Source organism: Clarias gariepinus, chromosome 14 (genome assembly GCF_024256425.1).
Source record: "Clarias gariepinus isolate MV-2021 ecotype Netherlands chromosome 14, CGAR_prim_01v2, whole genome shotgun sequence".
Lineage (NCBI taxonomy): Eukaryota > Metazoa > Chordata > Actinopteri > Siluriformes > Clariidae > Clarias > Clarias gariepinus.
In genome coordinates this window covers 16323601-16347527 of record NC_071113.1, presented here as the reverse complement: position 1 = coordinate 16347527, position 23927 = coordinate 16323601, and the positions used below count along the sequence as shown (strand labels likewise).

Sequence of the window (23927 nt, the reverse complement as noted above, 5' to 3'; positions counted from 1 at the left end):
CTATGTGGCTTGACAAACAAACAAACAAACAAACAAACAAAGGCCATTCCTCTGAAACTGCTTTGGTACAAGGACTGGACTTAGCTCAAGACACAGTACTGTAAAAAAATAAAATAAAACATCCCATCGTTAAAGCACATAATCACTTACTGCATGTGCTAATGATTTTATATATTGATTTTTAATTAGACAGACATTAGCCAATGACAGGTGTCTGTGAGCTAATGTATGCAAAAGAGGACAGATAGCTACTGTATTTCCTGTAGCAGTGAGATTAGGGAGAGCTGGCTGGTGGCTGAGAACTGGCAGCTGACCAAACTGGAGAGACTTCAAAACTATTAAAGTTGATTAAATTCTGACTTAAGATTGCCAATAATTCTGGAGTTAACTTTATCTAAAAGGTACAGCACTTTAATATTCAAAGGCACTTAGTTCCATTGTGCTGTCTCATCGTTGTGCATGGCCTGTTCCTTAAAAATAAACGATGTGCCACTGATCTGTATCTGCACTTTCTGGTCCTTGGCAAAGCTCTTGAATGAGTTTATAAGAAAAGTTATAGTGTCATTTCAGGTTTATAAGTAAAGCTAACATTTTGTTGTAAACAACCCAGGTTCATTTATGTTGTTTGTTTAAGTGCTTCTGTTCTCTGACTATGCTTACTGTAGCATGTTCCCTTAAAGGTGTAATCTTAATAAACATCAGAGTCTAATCCTTATAAATAAATAAATAAATAAAATAAATTAAAAAAATTATACTTTTTGGAGTACTAATTGGGTAAGGATGTGATGGTATATATATTCATACTATACCTTTACATGTTTTAATTCGGGTGAATGCAAATTAACTTTAAAAACTGTGTTTGTGCTGCCACTAATTGAGGTATTTCCAGATCATGGAACAGACAGTATGTTGCTGAGGACTTGAAAATCAGATGAGACAGTTTATTTAATAAAATATAATTCACTATTACATTTAGGCATTTGGCAGACGCTTCTATCCAGAGCGACTTACAAAAAGTGCTTTAAAGTTTACATCACTGGATATATACTTACACTGGGTTAACTAGTCTAATAACTAAGTGCCATAAGTCCAAGACAAATAGGAAGAGTGTTTTTTTTTTTTTTTTTCCCTGAATGGGGACTTCACCAGTCAGAATTACATAGTCTCAGTGTGTTTGAGAGAGAAAGTGGGAAACTACCCACCCCCAGGTTTGGCTTTTGTTAGCAACATGCTAGGCAGCTAACTCACATGAGTGGTGTGTATTTTCTTGCTCAAACAGTACACTGTACAATCAATGTTTTAGATTTAACAAACAAATATATCTGTATGGTGAGTAACCTAAAGCTAAAACTTGTATATACATTATAACTTTTTTAAAGGTAAAGACTTTAAACTCTGATTCTGTGATTAGCCATGCTAACTTGATATCACCTCATGACCTCATGTTGTCTGTTGTGGGTGGAATTTTATATCCTGAAACATCTGCTCCCTATTTACTCTGTTAAGGAAGAAGAGGTCGTTGTTGAGAAAGATGAGCTTACAAAAACAGTAAAAAAAATAAAAATTAAAAAGAGTTAACATTCATAATAGAATGTTTTTAAAAATCCTGTAAACATGCCCTATTTAAAAGAACCATTTGACTATTGTTTGTATAGCTTAGCACCTTTCTTTCTTTTCTCTCTCCTTTTTTTTTTCAAAAGGTGTGTCACCTGTTTTACCTTTAATATTACAATAAGTGGGAAAAAGTTTACAATTCATTTGACAGGTTACTGTCCTCCAAAATAAGTGCTCAAGGACATAGATAACAGACTGCATTATATCATGCACAGTGTTCCATTTGTGGTGATGTAGTTTTTCCTGTGTGACTAACTGCACTTTTAATTAACATGTCATAATATGCTAAGTGTAGCTTTCTGGCCTGACGTTGCTGTTCTTCCCACCAGTGCCTCACAAAGACATATCCTCTTTCCCATCTCCTCACTGTCTACCTCCCCACACCCACTCCATCTAAATGGATGCTTTTGAATAAGCCGCTGACAAAATAATGCCAGTTTTCCACTTCTCTACAGCTCAGACACCCAAATAATGCTTTATTGCCTTTCCCTGTCAAGGCCTCCCTGTAGCTGTCCCACTTAAGCATGATTTGTCTGTCTACTCCCCGTCTGACTGCCCCTGACGAGCATGCCATCCTCACACAGTGCCCACAGATTTGATTTACAGGTACGTTTAATGAATAATCACAAGGTAGCAACAAAACAGCATTGGACATGATTTGTCTTACTGTAGGGCTCCTGTCAATCAAGCCACCGTGTAGTACGACGGATGACATGACAGCCAGACATTGAGCGAAATGACAGTCAAACAGAGTTGGACATCTTGGTGAATGCTGATGTGAAGAATTAGTGAGAGCAGGGGGACTCACGAAGACAACGGTTGTTAGTGAAGAATTCTGAGAACTTGTCACACTCGGGCTTCCCGTTGCCAGTGCTGGTGCAGTCGCACCAGGGAGACACGCTGATGCTTGAGCGCAGGTAATTCGGGGTCATCACCGTACCTGGCTCACAAAAATCAAATGCCAATTTTGAGAGACATCTTAAATCCTCATTGACTTGAAACATATTTTAAGTAATTTTGGGTATATAATACTACAAAAAAATGAATAACTTGACCAAAACTAAGCCAAATTATGGTAAAGGGTGAAACTGGTGTCCTAATCTCATCTATAAAAGTATTATTAATCAGTTAGAATTAATTCAGGTGTAATTACTGTAATTGTATCCTGTGTCGACACATAAACATCATTGGAGTTCTATGGTATTTTAGGTTATTTTTTACGTACTATATGGGAACTATGAAACCAGTCATACATACATTTTATACTCAATATTTTTTAATGCAGCTAAAGACAGTGACTTAAGACTTAATGTAGCTTGGTAAGGTGTCAGACCATCATGACCTTGAGTCCCTGAAACTATATTGAAGGGAATTATTTCTCCCAAAGCTATTCCCTCGGCTGTTGTATTTATGATGGTAAAGAACACTGTCTAACGTGCTGGTTCAAATAGTCTAGGTGTGTAGGTGGACTGAGATCTAGTCATTTTGAAAGCCACAGAAATAAATTTACTGTATAGTACATCATATGTGCCTTGTGGCTGCTGTCCCGTGCATGGGGACATTGTCTTTCTGGAACGACCATTTCTATCAGACTAGGATAGATCACAGGATAAATGTGTTGGAAAACCTTGTATTCATGTAGTGTCATTCTTTCCTCTTATGAGTCAACTGGACCCACACAATTTTTGTGTTACTGCCTTCTGTTGTAACTCCAAAAAATATTCTAAAATTACTCAAGGTAAAAAAAAAACCTTGAGTAATTCTAACATGACCATGCATATGTATTTGACTTATTATCTTTGCGGGAGAGAAAAACAAAGAGGCTGGTAAGTAAAAGCACGAACTGGCTTGTTTTTCACATGTTCCACAACAATAAATATAGTCCAAACATGCTATAACAGCATGCTTAACTGTATTCCTTGAGATGATTATTGTATTTATGTGAGATGATCCTTCTCTATGTTTGATTTACCTATAAGGCCAGAGTAGGCCAGCAGACAGTCAGCATAGCTCTCCTTCAGGCAGCCGGATATTGAACGAGCCTCTGGCTGGCAGTTGGTAAAGAAATCGGCCAGGCGAGACCTAATGTAGCACACCCAGAATAGATAAAAATTCATCATGTACCAGATCACCTCATGGAATAAGCAATGAGCCATCATTTTACAGTCACGCACATCATCAGGTAGAAAAGAGACATTTGAGAAAGTTCACCTTCACTCTTAATGGTATTAGCACCTGCCAAAAACCTGGATTCATCCTCTTCTTAAACTAGCTTACCTGCAAATGTAGTTGGTTTTGCAGGACGCTTGCAGGGACAGACAGTTGGGTTTGTCCTTGTCCTCGTAAGAGCACGCTGGCACTATGGTCTGGCGTCTGCGTTCTGAGCAGGCAGAATGCTCTCCAGATGGACATGAACAGAAAAGCATGCCGTAGCTGTGCCTCGCTGGTACCTTGTCGAAGAACTGGCGCAGGGCTTTGTGACACTTGCGTTTGTTGCACACTTCAGTGGTGGACACCCTGCTGGTGCACGGGCTGATGTAGGCCGAGCGGTATTTCTTACATGTGTCGTTCAGATTGCAGGCCTTAGCTGCATTTAGGCAGTTGTTGTCCTTGCTAAAGGCTGCTTCACCTACATGGACAGAGAGGGAATCACGTAAGCAACGGTTAAGGTCATTTCATGTCTGCTAACCTCAGAATTTGTAAAGTGACTTTACCGACATTTGACAGAATTCAAAATTGCTTAGCTTAATGCACAGATGCTAGACTTCAGTCTTCAAGAGCCAGATGAAGGCATAGTTTAGCATTCTGCCTCATTTAAAACATCTTATTCATTCATCAGCTAATTACTGAGGTCCTCTCAGGAGGAGTGAAACCGTATGTCTCTGCGGGGCTGTTTTTTTTTTTTCTCTGGACCTCAGTCTGACGTTCTTTGTCTGGTGGGAATGTAAACATATGGCTACTTTAAGGACTACTGTTTTTTTCCTAATTCTTCTTCAGTAAGTTGTCAACTCTGGCTGATAGGTTCTTTAGAACATATTCTATTGTGAATTTACTCAGCCATTAACAAAAATTAAGTTATATCAGCTCAAAATCCAAAATAATAAAATTCTGTTACAATAAAAAAAATGCACAACAATTTTTACTTTAAGTGGAAAAAGTACACTTACTGTAAAGTAAGGCTGAGCAATTAATCGAAACTAAAAAAGAAAGAATAAATCAGAACCTTTGATCTGTGTAATCTTGCCCAGGTCAATTATTTCGCTTTTTTTTTTTTTTTTTTAATTCTATTAGTACGTTTTGTTAAATTCTGTTAGTACTTTCCCCTCTTTGTGTTCATCTACTGTCCCCTTACAGTACTTACTACTGCGTGCGAGTCCGCTTCATCTAGTCTGAGAAATGGAAGCAACATGGAACATCATTCCAAAACAAATGTCCCAGCTTTAATACTTGAGCATATTTACAGTACAAACACTGTCAGTGAAGTTTGAGGAAAACAAAGAAACAAAAGCAAAACAATCGTTCATTAATCATAATTAAGGTAAAATGTTGAATTTATTTGTTATAATGATTTGAGGTCGTATCGCTCAGTGCTTTCTGGTCATTTAAAAAACAAAACAAAGAACCCTAAAGCTAGTCCATAATTATGATAAATAATAATTATGTAATTATTATTGCGTTCTATCATGCTGTTCTATTTCTATATAAAACTATTTTGTTATGATACTTTTTGAGCATTAATGACTCATACTGCACTCATCCAATTTACATTCAGTATACAGTACTCTCTCTCTAGAACGTGTTTCCCCGCCGCCTGAACACAGTGATAGTGTTGTTCTGCAGTGTGACAGCTACTTGGTGTCAAGTATGCATTGTTGGTGCGCTCCTGCGGATTCCTACATGTTCATCCCATTTATAAATTTTAATCTCTCTGTGTTAAAAAGATGGTGTTCTGTATTCTTTTGTCCTCTACAGTCTTCATTAATGGTCCATCTGCAGCATTGAGCAGGTACACACAAATAATGCATGTCTGTGTAAGACTTGGCAAGTAGGCAAGCATTTGGAATCACTGTTGCGCATTAACGTGTGAGTTTTGTGTGTGTTTGCATGTACCCGAAAAAGATTGGTTCTCAGTAGTTTTATTTTCGTGCCTCTTTTTAGTCTTTTGTCTCTCTGTGCAGGAAGCTTAATGCCCTCACTTCTGTGGAGGAGGCAAAAAACTGATGAGGCTTGGTGGATTTCTACAAAGCTGCTTTGTGAAAGCATCTATTTTTAAAAGCGCTATACGAATAATGTTGAACCAAATAGCTGGAAACCTTTTCTTTAAGATGGAAACAATGCGCAAATTTGCAATGAGATGTGCTACACAACTAAAAGCAAACTTGATATAACCTCTTCTCTGCTGCTTTATTTTACATTTCTTTTCTTTTTTTTTCTTTTTTTGAATGCTATTGCCTAATGTGGAAATTACACCCACTTTGTCTATGGCTTTTTGATTCAAAATGAATACGCCAAAATACTGAAAAACAGATCCCAGATCAGTCACTTCATGGGTAAAGTCCTAAAATCACTGATATCTAAATCTATAATGGCTATTTTAACAAACTGCGATATATTTAAAATGCAGTTATTACTGTACGCTCTTATATTGTTTATCCTGCAGGATACATTGAGTATAATTTATGTTTCCATGCCGACCCTCATCTGCTCTTCACTCAGCTTTTGTTCTCCTTTTGCATTCAATAGAAAAAAGGAAATGAAGCTGCTCTGTGCTTTTAAGTTTCTTTATTAGCTTCGCTAATTTCACTTCACCAACTCCTGCAGTGATAACTACGTACACTAATTACACTTTTGATGTGGTATTTAGGCGTATTGTGGATGTTTGTGCATCAAGGAGTTAGAACATGATTAAATGGGAATGCATATGGGTGTAAAATGAATATGAATAATTTAAAGGTTAACCATGTATTCTAAACTTTTCCTTGTGACAGGATGACGGTGGTGCATTGGGTGCTGGTGCCCCCTTACAGCCCCAGATTCTCTGTTACATTTTCTCCTCTGCCTGACACATGCTACAGTTTCCTTTCTCCTCCTAGAAACCTGTCCATAGGTGGATTATCAGCTCTAAATGCTGAATCTAATTGTGTGAATGAGTGCATGAATGTTTACAGTTTTAAAAGACAATCTAAAACTCCACTAACCTGACTAGTGACTAGTGACTTAAAAACTTGGCAAAGCATTTCTCGGATATTCGTGCCTTTCTATCTCTCATCCTCAGCGTGCAGAGCTTTGGACTGAGTACCTTACTATGAGTCACTGAGAGCACCACTCCAATATGAAATGAGCCATGCATGTTTCTGTGTGTGTGTGCTTGTGTGTGTTAATGCAACAGCCTGGTTGGCTGACTGTTTGCTCTGGCTGTTGATGTACAATAATAGATAGATTAAATGTAGATTTAAAGTAAGTGGAGGCAGAAAGTGCTGATGGAGGGCACCTGAAGCTCTCCTGAGTGGCGCCTAATAGTGTCGCTACCACACTTGAATAAAAACACACACTGCTGCAGCAAATCAAATCATACAAGGACTCGACCTTCATAATAAAACTAATACTGTCTCTCTTCCCCTCCTTCATTTCTTATCTCACATGCTCTCTTTCTTTCACTGTCGACCAGACGATGGTTCTGTATTTTTTTTCTTTTACATTTCACGGCACTCCCATCCACCTCTCTACTTATTCATCATTAGTTGTTCTTACACATACACCTGTTCTGGGGAAGGAATTAGAGTGAACGAATCAATAATCTGTCAAGTCTCCATCGGTCGGCCCTGGTGCTGTTTCAGCACCACCGAGTCATGAGACATTATGAGATGGACTCTCTTATGGGCTTCTTTTTAAGCTTTAATGAAGAGGCTTCATTAGTTAAACAGCTCTGTGTGCTTTGTGCAAATGGTCATTCCAATAAACAACTGCCCAGGGAGGCTTAATGGACCTCTTTGAGGGAATCTTGTCATCGGTTTGCTTTGGACAATATATATTGAGGAAAACATTATTGATTTATTGATGACTTTCTTTAGCTTGCTGTTAGTCGTAATTAACCTGTAAAGGGGATCAGTTTGCAAGTAAAGTCACAGAATAACAAAATACTAATTTGTTAAAAGATTTTTTTTTAAAGATTTATAATTCAAAAGAATTTAAAAAAGAGAAAGAAACAAACATCCAGAAACCTCTTCTAGCAAATTAAATCATTTCTTTAGTCTCTCTTAGCTAAAAACTGAAATCTATTATCAATCCAAAAGATGCTTAAAGAACGTTGAACACAGCAGTTTATATTGCAGATACTTCTTGTTTTCTGTGTTGAAATTATAAAAGTAATATCATGACATGGGTTCATAATCTAACCCTGCAGAATATACATACAGTATGAACTAGCCACATTGGGAATTAGCCTACTATAAATGTCTCACAACAATTAAATATTAATGTCAATCTCCCACTAATATAAACTGAAATTTACTGCTTTATTAACTTCATATCTTTCACTTGTGGTTCTTATAAGAACTCTCTACATGTCAGTCTTGCTATCAACTTGCTATCTCGAGTATTAGATGACATCATATCCACTGAGGGGATAATTTATTCATGGATCCTATCCCCTTTACTCGAGTACTACATCATCTCCAGTGACAAATAGCAATCTGAAGTGTGCAGTACAAGACGACAACTGATGTCTGACAGGCTCAGGCCACTGGAGATTTCTGACAGCTCTGCCGAGTAACACTGATCCCATGTAATTACTAAATCTGCAGGGGTTTGATCGCCAATATGAGAGCAGTACAATGCAATTCAAACAGCTGCTTTTTTTCATTTAAACATTATGTAAGTCTTTCAAGTGTACAGAAAGAGTCCACAGTTAGTCTAGATTTTAAATGCTTAGATCTAGAAGTAAAAATGGCTTAGAAAAATTCCCCAAAGCATAAAATGCAAAGCTATCCTGTATGTAAAAGCAATATACTGTACAGTACAAGGGACCATATCAAGTGCATCAAATAGAGATAGCTCAAATATCATTAAAATTAATATCTAATAGGCTTGAGCACTGACGTCTGCCATTTTTTGTACTCATACGTATATGGCCTTGCTTTTAATGATTATACATTTATATTGAACCAATGTTTATTAATCAGGAAGAAATGAGAATGAAAATGAAAATAAAAGCCAGTGACCCTACCGGCTAGGCCCTTCATGATATAAGAGAAAGCTGCAGGAAATGGATAATCTCTTAGGCTTTTTATTCAAAGTACTTGTCACGTAAACAACTCAGTGCCAGGATATAAGAAGCCATTATAAGATGTATTAATTTGTGATATTCTTCATATACAGAGTGAGTGTGAGAAACCAGAGCTACATCTAAGAGAGAAATCGGTATACAGTTAGCCCTCCAATCCTTCATCTGTCACACAGTTCATGTCTCAAGAGCCATAATTACAGCAGACTTCTCTCTATTTCTTCTCTCTATGTCACACACACACACATGCACACTGAGAGGAATCAGTTCTCTGGCATTCTCATTGTGAAGCCATCAGCTCATGTCATCAATATAACAGAGATACCCTCTCAACCTTCCTTACTTGTCTTTCTGGACTTTATTCTTAACTTCAAGCACTTCATTCTTGAGAGTTCATGTTGTTGACGGAAAATGAGTTTATAGAATAGTCATCAGCTGATCAGCTTTAATGTAATGATAATGTGATGATATTATTTCAGGCTGAAGCCCACGTACATGTCTGCCTGTCTTTCTTAATGGTAGAACTTTCTTATTAAACTTATTAATACAAAGAAATTAAATTTTAAGGTTGAGTATGTTACGCCTTGTTTATGCAAAGTGGACTTCTTTTGTCGTCAGCCAAATACACTCCCTGTTCGGTTACTCGGAGAGTGAATCACAGTTGAGATATCGACAAGATAAATTTGATAAAGATTAACTTTTGTCTTAAAGCAACTCCAAAGTGTTACAATTCACTTCTATCACTTTAGCACTGTTATTCCATCAGCTAAACTGTTCCCTTTAGCGTTTCTAATTAATATCTATTGGTGCAGGTGTTTGTTTACATTGTGCATTACAGTGAAGGTTAAACTTCAGGTAATATCTAAGTAATACAAAAGTTTCATGCCATTTTGTTCGGTGATCACGTTAAGACACGTCCACAGTTTGACGCACGCGTAGTAGGCTTACAAAACTTCTAATCTGGCACAAAACTCCTCATAACTTCTCTTCTACTCAACATTTAGATTGTATTAATGGTGCAGGTTTAACTTCATTTTAACTTCACTTTAGAAATACCAAAATATTGTTTTAAAAGAATAAAAAAAAAACATTTATCTGTCCATTCATCTTTGAAGGTTTAATTTTTAAGCCTTGCTGTGGCTTAATTTTTTTAAATAAAATTTTTTACATTTTTAAGCCATGCTGTGTCTTGCTTTCAGTAGTGTTTGGTGAAGATCGTGGCGGTTTGTAGGTGTCTGTCTACACACTGGGAACTATCACATTGATATATACTGTATATATTAAATTGGTGTTCCCAAATTTCCCATAGTGTGTGAGTGAGTGTATTTGTGTGGGCCCTGTTATGGCCCCCGGCGACCCTGAATACAGGATAAAGCAGTATGGATGATGAATAAGTGATAAGTGGTTTCAGGTCCTCTAATATATAAAACGTAAAAATATTATTGAAAGTGCGAGTTCTGACCAATATACAGACAAAACCTTTGTTTTATTTATATAGGTGACTTGTATGTGATAGTCTTTTTGTTTATGAAAATGTGAATTTTCAATATGGCACTTTACAAGTTCTGAATTTCAATTTGGGTGTAGTTTTGGTCTAATAAGTATAGATATAAAAATTACCATAACGTATTTCCAGAATGAAATATGTTTATTGTAATTGCCTATTGGTATAAGAGTTTTTTTTTTCTTTTTCATTGACAATGACTTAAATTTTTAGTCTCACTTGCATGTAAACAGGACAGTTATATAGATTTTACATTTTATAGCTTGTATTGATCATTCCGTAACATTTGAATCAGGTTTAAGCTGCACTTACATTATATGGTTAATGATATCTGCATGATTTAATTCCTCAATGCCATGGCAGAAATCACATGACAATAAAATGCTTAAAAGATTGTCATGCTCCCGCTGAACAAGTACAAGAAAAATATCAACTTTAAAGTTAAATGTCAGTTGCGTCTCTGGTAGCCACAGGCTGTAAAGAACTACCAGACAGCACTCAGCTTTAATGATGTGTGCAATTTTATGTTCTGAAACTTTAAAAAAGAAAATGAGTCACTGAAAAAATATGGACACACGGGAGGTTTGAAAAACAAGCTGTCAGAACAAACCAGATACTGTATTTAAAACCATATGGGCAAGGTTCAAAGTCAGTTGGTGGATACAAGAACCATACATACACTGATCAACTCTACCATTAACATTGATTATCAATTATATAACAGTAAACTGGTGACAGGATCCTGGGCACCCAAGACTCACCAATGCCCACGAGCACTAAAGGCCAGCCCTCTGGTCCATTCCCAAAGAAAAGTCAATGCTGCACAAATTACAAATCACCAGAAAAAAAGTGAAACGAATCTAAACACTGAGTGCACCTGGGCCCGGCAGGTAAACAGCCCAAGTCTCCAACCTCCCCAGACTTCCTGGGGCCAGACACCACAGCACAGCACAACCCCAGATGTCTTGTACGCATTTACATTTAGGCATTTGGTAGATGCCATTACAAAGTTACAGATTAATTATAACTGATAATAAAAAGAGGTTTACTTAAATTTTTTACTCATTATACACCTGAGCAGCTGAGGGTTAATGGCCTGGCTCATGGGCCCAACAGGGACAACTTGGTGGTCATGGGACTTGAACCTAGAAACTTCTAAACCATAGTCCAATGCCTTAACCACCGAGCTACAGAGCTGCCCAGGCAGCACAAGGGAAATCCACCCAATACGGGGGCATAATATTTTTTGTTGTGATGTAATGGCTGATCAGTGTATAAAATACCATGTGGCTGATAAAAAGTTACAGATTGGTTATAACTGATAAAGAAACAGGTTGACTAGACCTTTATGCATATAATATCATGACACAGCCCATAATATAAAAATATCCAATTAACATTTCTGTTACGCCATGTGTATATATCCCTTCTGGAATTTGTGCCTTAATTGTTTTACGAGCTGGAGGTTTTTATTAGCTTAAAGTCAGTGACTTTAACAGCATTCTCATCTGGATGCACCCAGTAATGCCACAGAAACAATTCTACAAACTAATCCACTCATCGCCACCATGCTGGGAGGCAGAGCCAATTCTCTGCAGTGCACATCGCTACAGAAATGAATATTAAATATGGTTACACCATACTTATTCCACATTATTTACAGCCCCACGTGACCCAAGCTATTGACTGATTACTAACCACTCTCATTACTCTGTCTGAGGGAAATGACATCACTATAACTCAGAAGGACTTATGAGTTCTGTGCTGTAGAAAATTATTTTTTTGTTTTATGCTAAAATCATTGTAATCATTATAACCTAATTTTGCAGAAGTTACCAGATGGTCTTCCTTTCTTTTATGATATGCAGTCTATACACACTCCTGGTAATAAGGAATAAATAAAAAGTAAAAATACTCTAAATACGGAACAGATCCTGTTGAGTACATTTATGTGTTTTTAATATTTAAATGTAAGTATTACTTAACCATAACTTAAAAGTAATATAATAATTAAAATGGATATTTTTTTGGCCACCTAATATATGAAGCATAGCAGTGTTTCGGTCTAGTCTTATGAGTTCGCCTTACTCATTAAACATCTCTACTTCAGGTCCAGAATCCAGCATTCCAATTCACTTGCACAGATAGTTATAATTTAGCTTCATATTGATCTACCAAGATGAGAAAATAATTACAGCCGTGGAAGTCAGGACAGCAGTTATTTCATAAATATTCCTATTTCTACTCAAAGAGAAAACCTTTACGTCAAGAACAATCAGGATACATACAGCAGGCTAACCTGAGTGTGACACTGCTTTTATGCAGCAGTTCCAAAAAAAACACCATTTATCATCAGCAGATTATGATTTTAGATATTTTGCTCCGACAACACATCCTTCTGTGACTGGTGGAACTTTCCATTCATATTTCCACTTAATCTGCTTTAGAATATCAGCTCTGTTAACTTCTATGTTGTGCACTAGTCCCACTCTTGTCCCACACCCCAATGACGGATTAAAGACAGATTTGATCTTATGTTAGATGCTAGTTATCTCTAGCTTTGTAGCTCATCTTAGGTCTTAATACAGCAGTTATGAAGTAGACATAGTGTTGTAAACAATATCAGATGTCTTTTCTTGCTGAAGGTGCTTCCTTGACTGGTTTTAAGTGTAGGTTGCTCTATCTTCAGTACTGCAGTCTGTATAGACCTACTATCACCCATGCTCGAGCAACAGTTAGAGTAATTAACGATTGTTAGGACACCTGTGATGTGGAGTGATACAGATAGTTAAACATCAAAGTGCTGTTACCGTCTATTATCACCACCCGTGGGATACCTCTCGTCCAGTTGGATTACTCGGTCAGAACTAACTGTTATGTAACTGATAATCCATGTTTTTCGATTCACCTGGCGGTGGTGTTAGCGTTGTGGCTGATTAGTTTGCAGTATATAGAGTAGAATACAGCTCATTCCACACACTTCAAAATCACTGTAAAATACCTGAGATATTGTACATTAGCATTATACAGTAATAATTATTATTAATGAATATATAATGTGTAAAAGTTACACTGGTTTGTGTGTAATTTGTGTAGTTTTTTGTGTCTTGATTAAATTTCAGATCACAAGCTTCTTGGAAAATGTAAGATGGAATGTTTTTTTAATCAAAGCGAACACTCTGTAACAATGACATAGCGTCCTGAGTGCTATGATCCAGAGTGCTTATGAAGTTCAGAGTTTCCTGATAAAATGCAGTCATACTATATGATAATCTCACCACTAGGCTGAGGACAGAAAGGTTTCCTTTCTTAAGTTCGGATTGTTTTATTCTACTCTAAACACTATCCATGTGTGCAAGTCTGATCGAGAACAGAACACTAGCAGTTAAACAGGAGACTTAAGTTGACTTTGGATGTGTGAATTGCTTGCAATTTTCATTTCAGCTCCACAAACCTTCCTCTTTCTCCGTCTCACATGCTGCTAGTGACTGGATACTTGGCATTCGTACACCGTGCATGCACCCACGTCAATATCAATGCTTAAAAAGGAGACCGAATCGAATTGCACTTTCAAACAATAAACGCTGACAGGGCCATATTTCCATTTTTAATATAGTCTGTCTTGTATAGCCTGGTTGAAATTCATGCCAATAGCAGAGAATGAACTGAAAGGATTTTTCCCCCCCCTCAAACACGATGGCAATTCAACAGAATACTACATTAGGTTTCAGATTTAGAGCAAGCCAAACATTTTAAAGAAGAGAGAATCTACTGTCTGGAGTACTGAACTATGGCTTTATACAGTAAGTAAGTATTAATAAATCAAATCTCACTCAAAATATATTCATATCCAGAACTAAATTAGAGTCACATCAATAGCGTTTTCATGTAAAAAGGAAATGAAAAGAGCTCTATATTTATAATTATTCAAGCTAACAATTGTTCAGCCTCATACAATGGATTCTTAATAATTCTCACTTTTCTACTCTAATTACATGCTCATGCTGTTTCAAGTTCATCCATTTTCCTCGCATTTGACAGACAGACCCACACTATCCTCTCACACACTTTAACTCTGACCACCCACACTCACACACAGCGGTGCCCTCTTTCAGGAGAAAAGCCAAGAAGATCTTCTGGACTTTTACTTTTAGCATGAGTGCCATTTACTTTTGTGGCATTTGTTATAAAATTATTCAGGAAACTTGTGTCCCTTGAGAGCTGTTAGGAGAACACATGCTGCTTTTTAAATGTTTCAGTTTTCAAATTCTTACTCAAAATGGGGAAAGTAGGCAGCCAGTCAAAAAGCCACAATCATCCATATATTATTTATACTATCCATTCATATATAGTCTGTAAGGTGAGGTACACCCTGCATGGGGTGCCAACACATTGCAATGCACCTGCACACATACTCACACACCAAATCACACACTACAAGCAATTTGGAAACACCAAATCAGCTTAGACTACGTGTACTCAGACTGTGGGAGGAAAATGGAGAACCTGGAGGAAACCTACTGTACTAAGCAGATGGAGAACCAACATTCAAAGTAAAGATAAGATTTGAACTGTTAACCCTGGAATTAAAGATGACCATACTAACCCGTAAATTTAGCTTTAAACTAAAAGCTTTATCTTAGATAAACACTAAAACAACTGTTTGTACACACACATGCACATGCACACACAGACACGCACACACACTGGGTTTAAAATGACTAAAAAGTAAATTTTTCATAACAAGTCCCTCTTAATATATTCAGTATTTCCTCAAAATGTCAGTATTCAGCTGAAAGATGATACATAAACAATGCTGTGCCCCATAGCAGAATTCCAAAATTTGTATAATTTAATGGTGCAAGTCTCATCAGCCAAAAGCAAAAAAGCAGAAATAAATTCTCACGTACAAGTATGGGAAGCCTCACAGTAGAGTCAATCATTGTTCCTGTCCCAAAGAAACCCCATCCTGCTTCCCTCAGTGATTATCGCCCTATAGCCCTGACTTTAGTACTGATGAAGTGCTTTAAGCAGCTGGTCAAAGGCATCATCACTTCTTCAGTACCTGGCACACTGGATCCACAACAGTTTCCATACCGTCCGAACCGTTTAATAGATGATGCCATTTCACACCTCTTTCACACACATCACTCACTTACCTGGACACTAGGAAAGGGAATTATGTTCAAATGCTCTTTGTCGACTACAGTTCGGTGTTTAACACTATAATTCCCTCCACACTCACCACCAAGCTGGAGCACATGGGACTCCATCTATGTGTTAGTGGATCTCCAATTGGCAGACATGTCTCACTACCAAATCCACCACCTTCATTAAGTTTGTTGACGACACTATCATGGTGGGCCTGATCTCTGACAACGATGAGACGGCCTACCTTGAGGGGATTGGGAATCTGGAGAACTGGTGTCAGAGGAACAGCCGCCTCCTGAATGTCAGCAAGACAAAGGAGATGATAGTGGACTTTAGTACAAAGCAGGATAGGAACTACCAGACTCCCATGATCAACGAGAGCCCAGTGGAGGGAGAGAGTGGACAGCTTCAGATTCCTTGGTGTTCACATCACGCAGGACCTGTCATGGTCCTGTCACATCAACGATGTGAGGAAAAAGGCTAGCAGCGTCTCTACCACCTCAGACACTTGAGAGACTTTCGACTGCCCTCTAAGGTGCTCAGGAACTTTTACATAGAGACCATTCTGATGGGAAACATCACAACCTGGTCTGAAAACAGAACCATGCAGGACAGACGAGCTCTTCAGAGGGTGGTTCGATCAACTGATCGCATAATCCGCACTGAGCTCCCTGACCTGCACTCAATCTAATACAAGCGGTGTTGGACCAAGGTCAGGAAGATGGTGAAGGACCCCACCCACCCCAACAATGAACTGTTCTTTCTGTTGTGGTCCGAAAAGCGCTTCCGCTCCCTTTAGGCCAAAACAGAGAGCCTGAGGAACGCTTTTTCCCGCAGGCTATACAGAATCTCAATCACAACACCACTAAGGATTAAACATTCTGTTCACACTCATATACCATTCAGCACATTGCACATCAATGCACATTTGCACATTTAACTCATTTGCACATTCTTGGCACACTGTTATGCTGCTATGATCATGACTGGACAATTCACCTCAATTCCATCTCAATTTTTAATTACATTTTTTTTATTACTTGTACTTGTGCATAATGTAAATTTCACAGCCAAGAGTTTTTTTTAAATATATATTTTCTATACTGTATTTAAAAAAATATATATAAGATTCTTATTTTATATTCTATATTCCTTATTTGAATATTTTCTTTTTTATATTCATTTTTTCTTCTATTATTATATTCTTATTTTATATGCTTTATTTTTTTTTTTTAATCTAAATTTTTTTAGTTCAAGGGCTGTTGCTAAACATTTTACTGCATGCTGTGTATGGTTGTGCATATGACAAAAATTTAAATTTGATTTGACTTCTGTGGAACAAATTTCAACTTTTCCACTTCCATGAAACGAAATTAAATTTCATTAATCGGATTACTTTCTACATTCTACATAACTGGACTAAATATACTTAACATCTGACTTTAACAAATCAAATCAAATCATCTTTATGAACAAAAAATTCATGATGCAAACAAATTTCTTACCTCTAGATGTTCTAAAGAAGAAATACAGAATAGTAGCAGTCTAGTAACTTACTGATAAACTTGCAAACCAAAGCAAAAGAAATCAATTAACAAAGTTTAATCAATTAACATCTCAGGAGCTAAGAATGGTTGAACAGTAAATACTGCTCTGTTGATTTCCTAGTGTGTATCACCTCTTCCTCTAGCACAAGGCTGTATTTACATTACTGGTTTTTTATTGCAAATGAAGAAATGGCTAGAGGCATTTTTGTGCTGATATATGCAGTATAAAATACTGAGATTTAGCTACACAGCTGAAAATTTCAGCTCGGTCTCACAAGCTACCAGCTGGTCAAACTGGTACACCATCTTTGCTTTCCTTATTACTAGACATAATTGATCAATATACAATATGTTTGATATTTTTGGTTTGCCTTCCTGTTGTTTTTATTTAGAAATAGATTATCCAATGTGTAGCACTAATAACAGATATTCAGAAAATGTTTTTATCAAAGCAATTACCAGCTGGCAAAAATGGTCCACTAGTTTGACCAGCCCAGTGTACGTTCTAGAAACTGGTAGCTGTTCAGAATGATCTTTCTCCCATGCACAGCCTTCTGTCGTCCATGTTTATTTTAGCTTATCCCTTGATGTGCTGTCATTCAGCAATTTTCCAAAGAGTTGCTTACAAAGCTCTCCTTTCCCTTAAAAAATGTGATCACAGCTCAAAAACCATTTATCCAGGTGTATAGGCGAGAATGTGGATCTGCTTTTTTCTCCGAAACCAAATGTGAGCAACTGATCATTTCGATTTATTTGTAACTATATTCATGTGTCTCGTTTTGTGTTTATTTCTCTTTTTTTATTTATTAATTTTTCGGACTTTTTTTCTCTCTTTCCGGAAAAATACTAACCCCTTGTATTGTAGGTGGCTGAATAAGTGCTCTCTCAAGGCCATCTCCTCTCCTGATTTATAAAGTAGAGGCATGCTTTAATTCAAACATTTCTTTGTGAATCCATTCTAATGGGTATTAGCCTGTGTGTCACATGCTGCTTGGTTTGGATAAATGGTGTAATAAACCCTTCTGAGAAAAGACCTGAGTCACAGCGAGGCTCCACACAAGCCACCGAGTGCCCAGTGTAGACATGCCTTCTGTTCCTTTTGTCCTTTGGCAGTTGAGGCAAACAAACTGTATACTATTCTACCATATATTAATGGCACTGAAACCATAATCACTACAACTATCATTAGTTTGGCAGTGCACCAGCCACTAGTATCCATTTTGCTTCACATGTAAGAAAATTTATCTCTGGATCCTAAATGATATTTAATAGAAATTTAAGCTTGATTTTCAGCAGTTATATACCGTACATCCAAAGGATATATAACTAAAGCACAATGCTGTCAAAAGTCATAAGGAGTAAAAGCAGAAATTTGCAATTCAACCCTTGCTATAACCCTGGCCGTACAACAACTGATGTCTCAGAGCCACCTCTGCAACAGCACCATCCTTAATCACATATTTATTAGCAGAGAGATAATCCCATTACCATTTATCATTATTATTTCTTTGTAAGAAAGATAGGCATGTAAGAGTTTGGGCTGTTCTGGTAGTTAAGTGTCTTGCTCAGCAATAAGCTGATTGTTAATGCAGCTATTTGTATTGATCTCAAAGTGTAGTATTCCTTAAAGGAAGTGTAAAGGCTTAGTAAAGACATTTGCTAAAATAATGGCGTTTGGTTTTATTAGGCCCTTTTACTGTAGCAATTAGAGAATTGCTAACTGCTGATAAGTTGAAAAGTATCAGTGAAATTAGTTACTCTGATGACTATATCGTTTTACTTTCTTCCAAAGATTTACTGAATTGACCTGTGTAATAACATGCTTAACTGCAGAGGAATATGCAAAGGTATACATTTTCATTATAATTGTTATTACAAAAATTACAGTGAAAAATAGAATGTTTAAAATATTTACATTCGTTTTAGAATTTCTCAGTATTTGGTTTTCTCCTCTTTCAGTTTTTTTTTAAAGCAAAGTTTGCAGCAAAACCTTTTGATTCATTATTTGATTAAATCCATCAAAATGTAATTTGGACACGTTTCATTAGAAAAGATTAGACCCAAGGGAAATCTTTTGTAAAACAAACAAAAAAAAACAGTTAACATGGCCCTATGACACATAACTTACATTTAAATAGGGACTAAAATAGTGCAGAATCTTATATTCAATTTATATTTCATACATTGATCATCAACTGTGTATTTTAAATTTCAAATTTTAAATGAAATATGGTCTCAGACTTATACTACAGAATTCTACTGCACAGAATGCTACTTTAGTAAATATACACAGGAGCTGAGACGAAGTGGCAGGATTAGGATAAGTCACCCATTATGCTCCATTAACACATTTCCTTTCATGTGGGTGGATTAGATATAAAAGATTCAGGCATTTATTTTAGTAGTAAGATAGGCTGCAAATATGTAACAATTTCATGCATAAAAAATATGCATATCCCTTGGATGTTTTTTGTTACTTAAAAGTGCACGTCATCTGAATTTTTTACTTTTAAATATTTAAATAGTAAATGTATTATCCTTTTGTAAGAATACAAAAAAGATTTCATAAACAACAATCTGTCATTTAATAATTAATGTAGATAAAAAAAAACTAAAATGGAATAATGTTATTGATGTACATAAACATAATAATAATGTACATACAAACCATATAAACACGCTGTTTTGATAATACCAAATTTCGGTATGAATTAGTAGGGAGCAGATGATACGATATTATTACCATACCTAGGTGCCAATTAGGGAGTCAGTGTGGCAATACATAAATTGCCACACAAACCATTACTTCCCATTTCTTATAATTAATATTACTGACCATAAATATAGTTACTTTGCATGTAAAGGGTAAAACTAATTGTATTTATGAATCTGTTTTACCTCAGAAATTCCAGCTGTTCTGAGTATAAAGGTTTGGTTGCCTATTGCAGTTAAACAGTGAAGCTGTAAATCTTGTGCCTCCTGTAGTGAGAGACCCAGGATAAGAATCAGACTGCTCTCGCCATTCAGAGCTTTGCAAGATGGACTCTCAGCACAGATATGTAGTGGCAGTTATAAGAATGGTGTCTGCCCCTGCATCAGACAGCTATGAATGAATACTGAAAGATGCTGTGACCAGCCAACACCACTGTACCCCTTTATAGTGGGCTTTTATTCAATAAAACTTTTTCTGGCGTTTGGAGTGTTAGCTGAACGAATGCATGATTTAATTATGTTTTTTAAATTAATTTATCTGTTCAATTTTTTCAAATATGGAGATAATTCTGCTAAGTGCATTCCTCACTGCTTAGTCTGTAAAGCTCGCATGATTTAATGCACCTGCAGTGCATTGACGCACAAAAGCAGAGTGATGTAAACATTACTGAGGCAAAAAAAAAAAAAAAAAAATCCAAACTCAATTGCTTTGTTATTTATTTTTCTCCAATGGCCAAAAAGTAATTACATGAGTTGTACAGGCCTTCTCATTCTGAACCATGTTTCCTTCCTCCACTGGCTTGTACTCTGTGTCTAACTGTGACAAGAATGCTGACCTGCAGGTAGGTGGCTGTAATGGCTTTGGGAAATGAGTAATCTTCTAATCTTATAAAGGTGATGCATTTGTATTGATTGCTAGACTTTTTGCTTTTAAATGCCCACTGATGAGAAGCTATGAGGATGAGTTTGTACATGATAATCCCTCCAGTCTGAGCCTCAAGCAATAATATTTGATCCAATTCAGAATCAGATCATTAACGATTTTGGCTAAGCCCTCAGATTCCACAGAGATTGGACAAGACACTGAGACTAACCGTGAATATTTGGAGGTTTAATACTGTAGGTTCACAATGCAAGACAGCTCTAGTAAAATACATGGTGCTTTAATTCCTGTAGATCTATTTGCAAAATAATACCTGGGGTTAAACAGCACCACCTACAGAGCATTACTTTATTTTAAGACATTCCAACTTCAGCATAACACTAGGTCTCACACACCACCATAAAATAGGAGGATAAATAACCTGGTGTCTCTGACAATTATCCTAAGGAGGCAATCATCAATTCAGGTCTACCGCAGTATTTCAAAGATAACTGGCTTATTTATCATTATAAAATGCCAGTAAAGTAGATAAAGCAGCACGAGAAACAGAAGAGAATCAATGATCACTGAGCACATTCATATAACTTAACAAGGGTGAATAGACCCAGCATAAAACATAGCTACATTGAGACTTCTAGTTTGTGATATTGCTTTCAAAATGCTTTCTATTTCAGCAGGATATGCTATAACCACAGCAGGCTTGCCTGATATGATGGGAGCCAGGCGGAATATGTCAGACAGACGGCTGTTCACTGGCTCGTATGGAGAGTCCTCCAGCAAATCATTGCCTGGAAAATGAGAACAAACAACTCAATTAGCGCACTAGAAAACAACACTAGGAGAAGTGCCAGGAGGCTGCATAGCGCAGTTGCAAAGCATTACATACATGAACACAGCTTGCAGAATTATTACCCCGCTTTAGATGGAAATGTGTTGCTCTAGAGTCCTATTCTCAATTCCCAATAATCCTCTATTCAAAAGTTTTTCAACTCAAGGTCAAAGTGTAAATGACTTCCAGACAGTTAAAAGCAGAGTGGTCTTGCCATGCAGGATAGAGTTTACAACAACAATCTTTATCTTCTCAAATGCAGAACAGCTTATTTACTTATTTTAAGCATCCAATCCATTTTTTACGCACCGTGTAAACTGTGATAGACACTCCAAAAGATGCGCAGGCACTTCTTCTCTTTCTTCATGCCTCTCTTGCATTTGCAGTTATATAGAGAGCTCTGTCTCATGGACTCCATGGCATTCCTGCACTCATCCTGTGCCTCTGGCTCGCTGAGTGCGCTGAAGTTGCCCCCTGTACCCGCCAAGCACTGCCTCATTGTGCGGAAGGCAGAGCTACAGCCATACCGACCCAGACACTGCTCATGAGCCCGGACACAATCCAGCCGGGATGCTCGAGTCTGCGCCAGCTCAGCACATACCGACACATGCAGCACATCTGTACAAAACAGCATTTATTTCTGTATCGGAATTAAAGTAATATATGGAAACACATACAAGGTAAATGGGTAAATGTGCATGGAAACATTATTGTAGTTATGTATAACAAAGTACAGTTAATAAATAAACTTATTATATTTTGTACACATTAGACAAATAGAATACTGTTTTTAATTCTATTTTAGAATAAAACATGTATTTTTATTTTATCATATCTGCTAATGATAAGTAAAAAAACAAAAAGAGAGAGAGAAAATCCCTTCCATGCAAAGCATTTACGATTTTTAAAAAAGCCTGGATCCACATTACAGGTGATATAAATGTGTTTACTGTAAGGATGTGAGTTTAAGGGACTACCTGTCCGCACGTTTGGACACATGCAAAGTCAACTTACCCAAAAGAGGAAACAATATCCAAAAAGTTAAGAAGGTCATCGTGGCTTTTTTCTGTTTCTGGTCCGTTTTCACACTAAAGCAACTTTGTTACAAACTGCGGGACGTCACGGTTTCCCAGATAAATCCTCCGCGCGCGGACTGCGCACCGCACCAGAAGAACTGGCTACACATAGCGCAGCTGTACATCCAGACTGACACTCCGAGTCGAGCTTGATATTGTATTGGGACACAGCCCGAACAAACACAATCACGTCCCCTGGTTCTACAAACCGAACCGATCCAGAGTGAGATACAGACGCGCGTGCGTAACGGACATTCCCGGACTCTTTTCTATAACGGTGTGTTTAGTGTCCTCAGCAAAAGGATGACTCTATAACAGCAAAAAAAAAATAAAAAAAAATAAAAGTTGATTTCCGTCTGTTTGTTTGTCTATGCGTGGTTTGGTTTGGAGTTTGGCTCAGTGCGCCCGGACTTTCAGCGCCTGTTTATCTTCAACACTTTTTTCCTACGACTCCTGTTTGTCCCGACGAGCTAGTTGGACTTCTGTTGGAATTTCTCGATGTTATTTCGCATATTATTTCCAGGGTTTAGCTCGTGAACCAACAGCCAGGACAGCTTCCACTCTCTCCAGTGTCCCACAGGGGCTCAGTGGCACTGCGCTCTCCCAATCGCTTGACTTAAAGAGAATCTGAACATGGACGCGCCGCTGCGCCTAAAAGGAGCGACGTCATCCTCCCGGACACTGCTCAGGGATTGGCTACTGTCAGGAGCACTTTCACTCTCTTGCCCTTCCTGCTCGGTTATCCTGCCTTGCTTTTGACCTAAGTTATGGTTGGGTCATGAAAAGATAACTATAGTATATGGATATTTCCCACCCCAGATATAGATAGTTAAATAGAGTATATACAGAGGCTAGGTTACATAATGAAACATTTTGGTTGTATTTTAGGGGTGATGACCGGTACTGTTCTTGCATTATAAGTCTAAGTGTCTTTATTTTTTAGTTAGTTGTCATATCACTATTTCCCCCAAGACGTACATGTTCACAAGCCATGTGGTATACATAGTGTCCACTCTAAAAAAAAAAAGAAAAGTAAAGAAAACAAGTGGTTGTACGTTGCACAGGCGCATTTTCTCCGGTTAGCATTGTCTCCTTGCCCCTATTGTGCTTATGTGATTGTGGAGTTTGCATGCTTGGTCAGTGCTCCAGGTACTCCAGTTTTACCCATCAGTCCGGCAACAGGCAGTGCAGGCTGATTTGCTTTTCAAAATTGACCCATAATTTATGACTGTGTGTGTGTGTGCTTGTGCCCTGAGATGAGTTGCCATCTGTCCAGAGTGTCTCCCATCTTGTGTCCTGGGATGGGCTCTAGGCCCACTTGCAACCCTA

At 37.4% G+C, this 23927-nt stretch overlaps 1 protein-coding gene across 1 annotated transcript in view; it reads right to left on the bottom strand.

Annotated features, from left to right (window-relative positions):
- Nucleotides 1–23161, bottom strand: part of gfra1b (gdnf family receptor alpha 1b) — a 29855-nt gene extending 6694 nt beyond the window's left edge. Inside the window, exons 1-6 of the mRNA XM_053511710.1 lie at nucleotides 22537–23161; nucleotides 21832–22140; nucleotides 21398–21481; nucleotides 3892–4243; nucleotides 3587–3696; nucleotides 2423–2554 (exon numbers count right to left, since the gene is read on the bottom strand). Coding sequence (XP_053367685.1) covers nucleotides 2423–2554; nucleotides 3587–3696; nucleotides 3892–4243; nucleotides 21398–21481; nucleotides 21832–22140; nucleotides 22537–22576 — 1027 coding nt within the window. The 5' untranslated portion in view covers nucleotides 22577–23161. The remainder of the gene's footprint in view (nucleotides 1–2422; nucleotides 2555–3586; nucleotides 3697–3891; nucleotides 4244–21397; nucleotides 21482–21831; nucleotides 22141–22536) is intronic.
- Nucleotides 23162–23927: the final 766 nt, after the last annotated feature.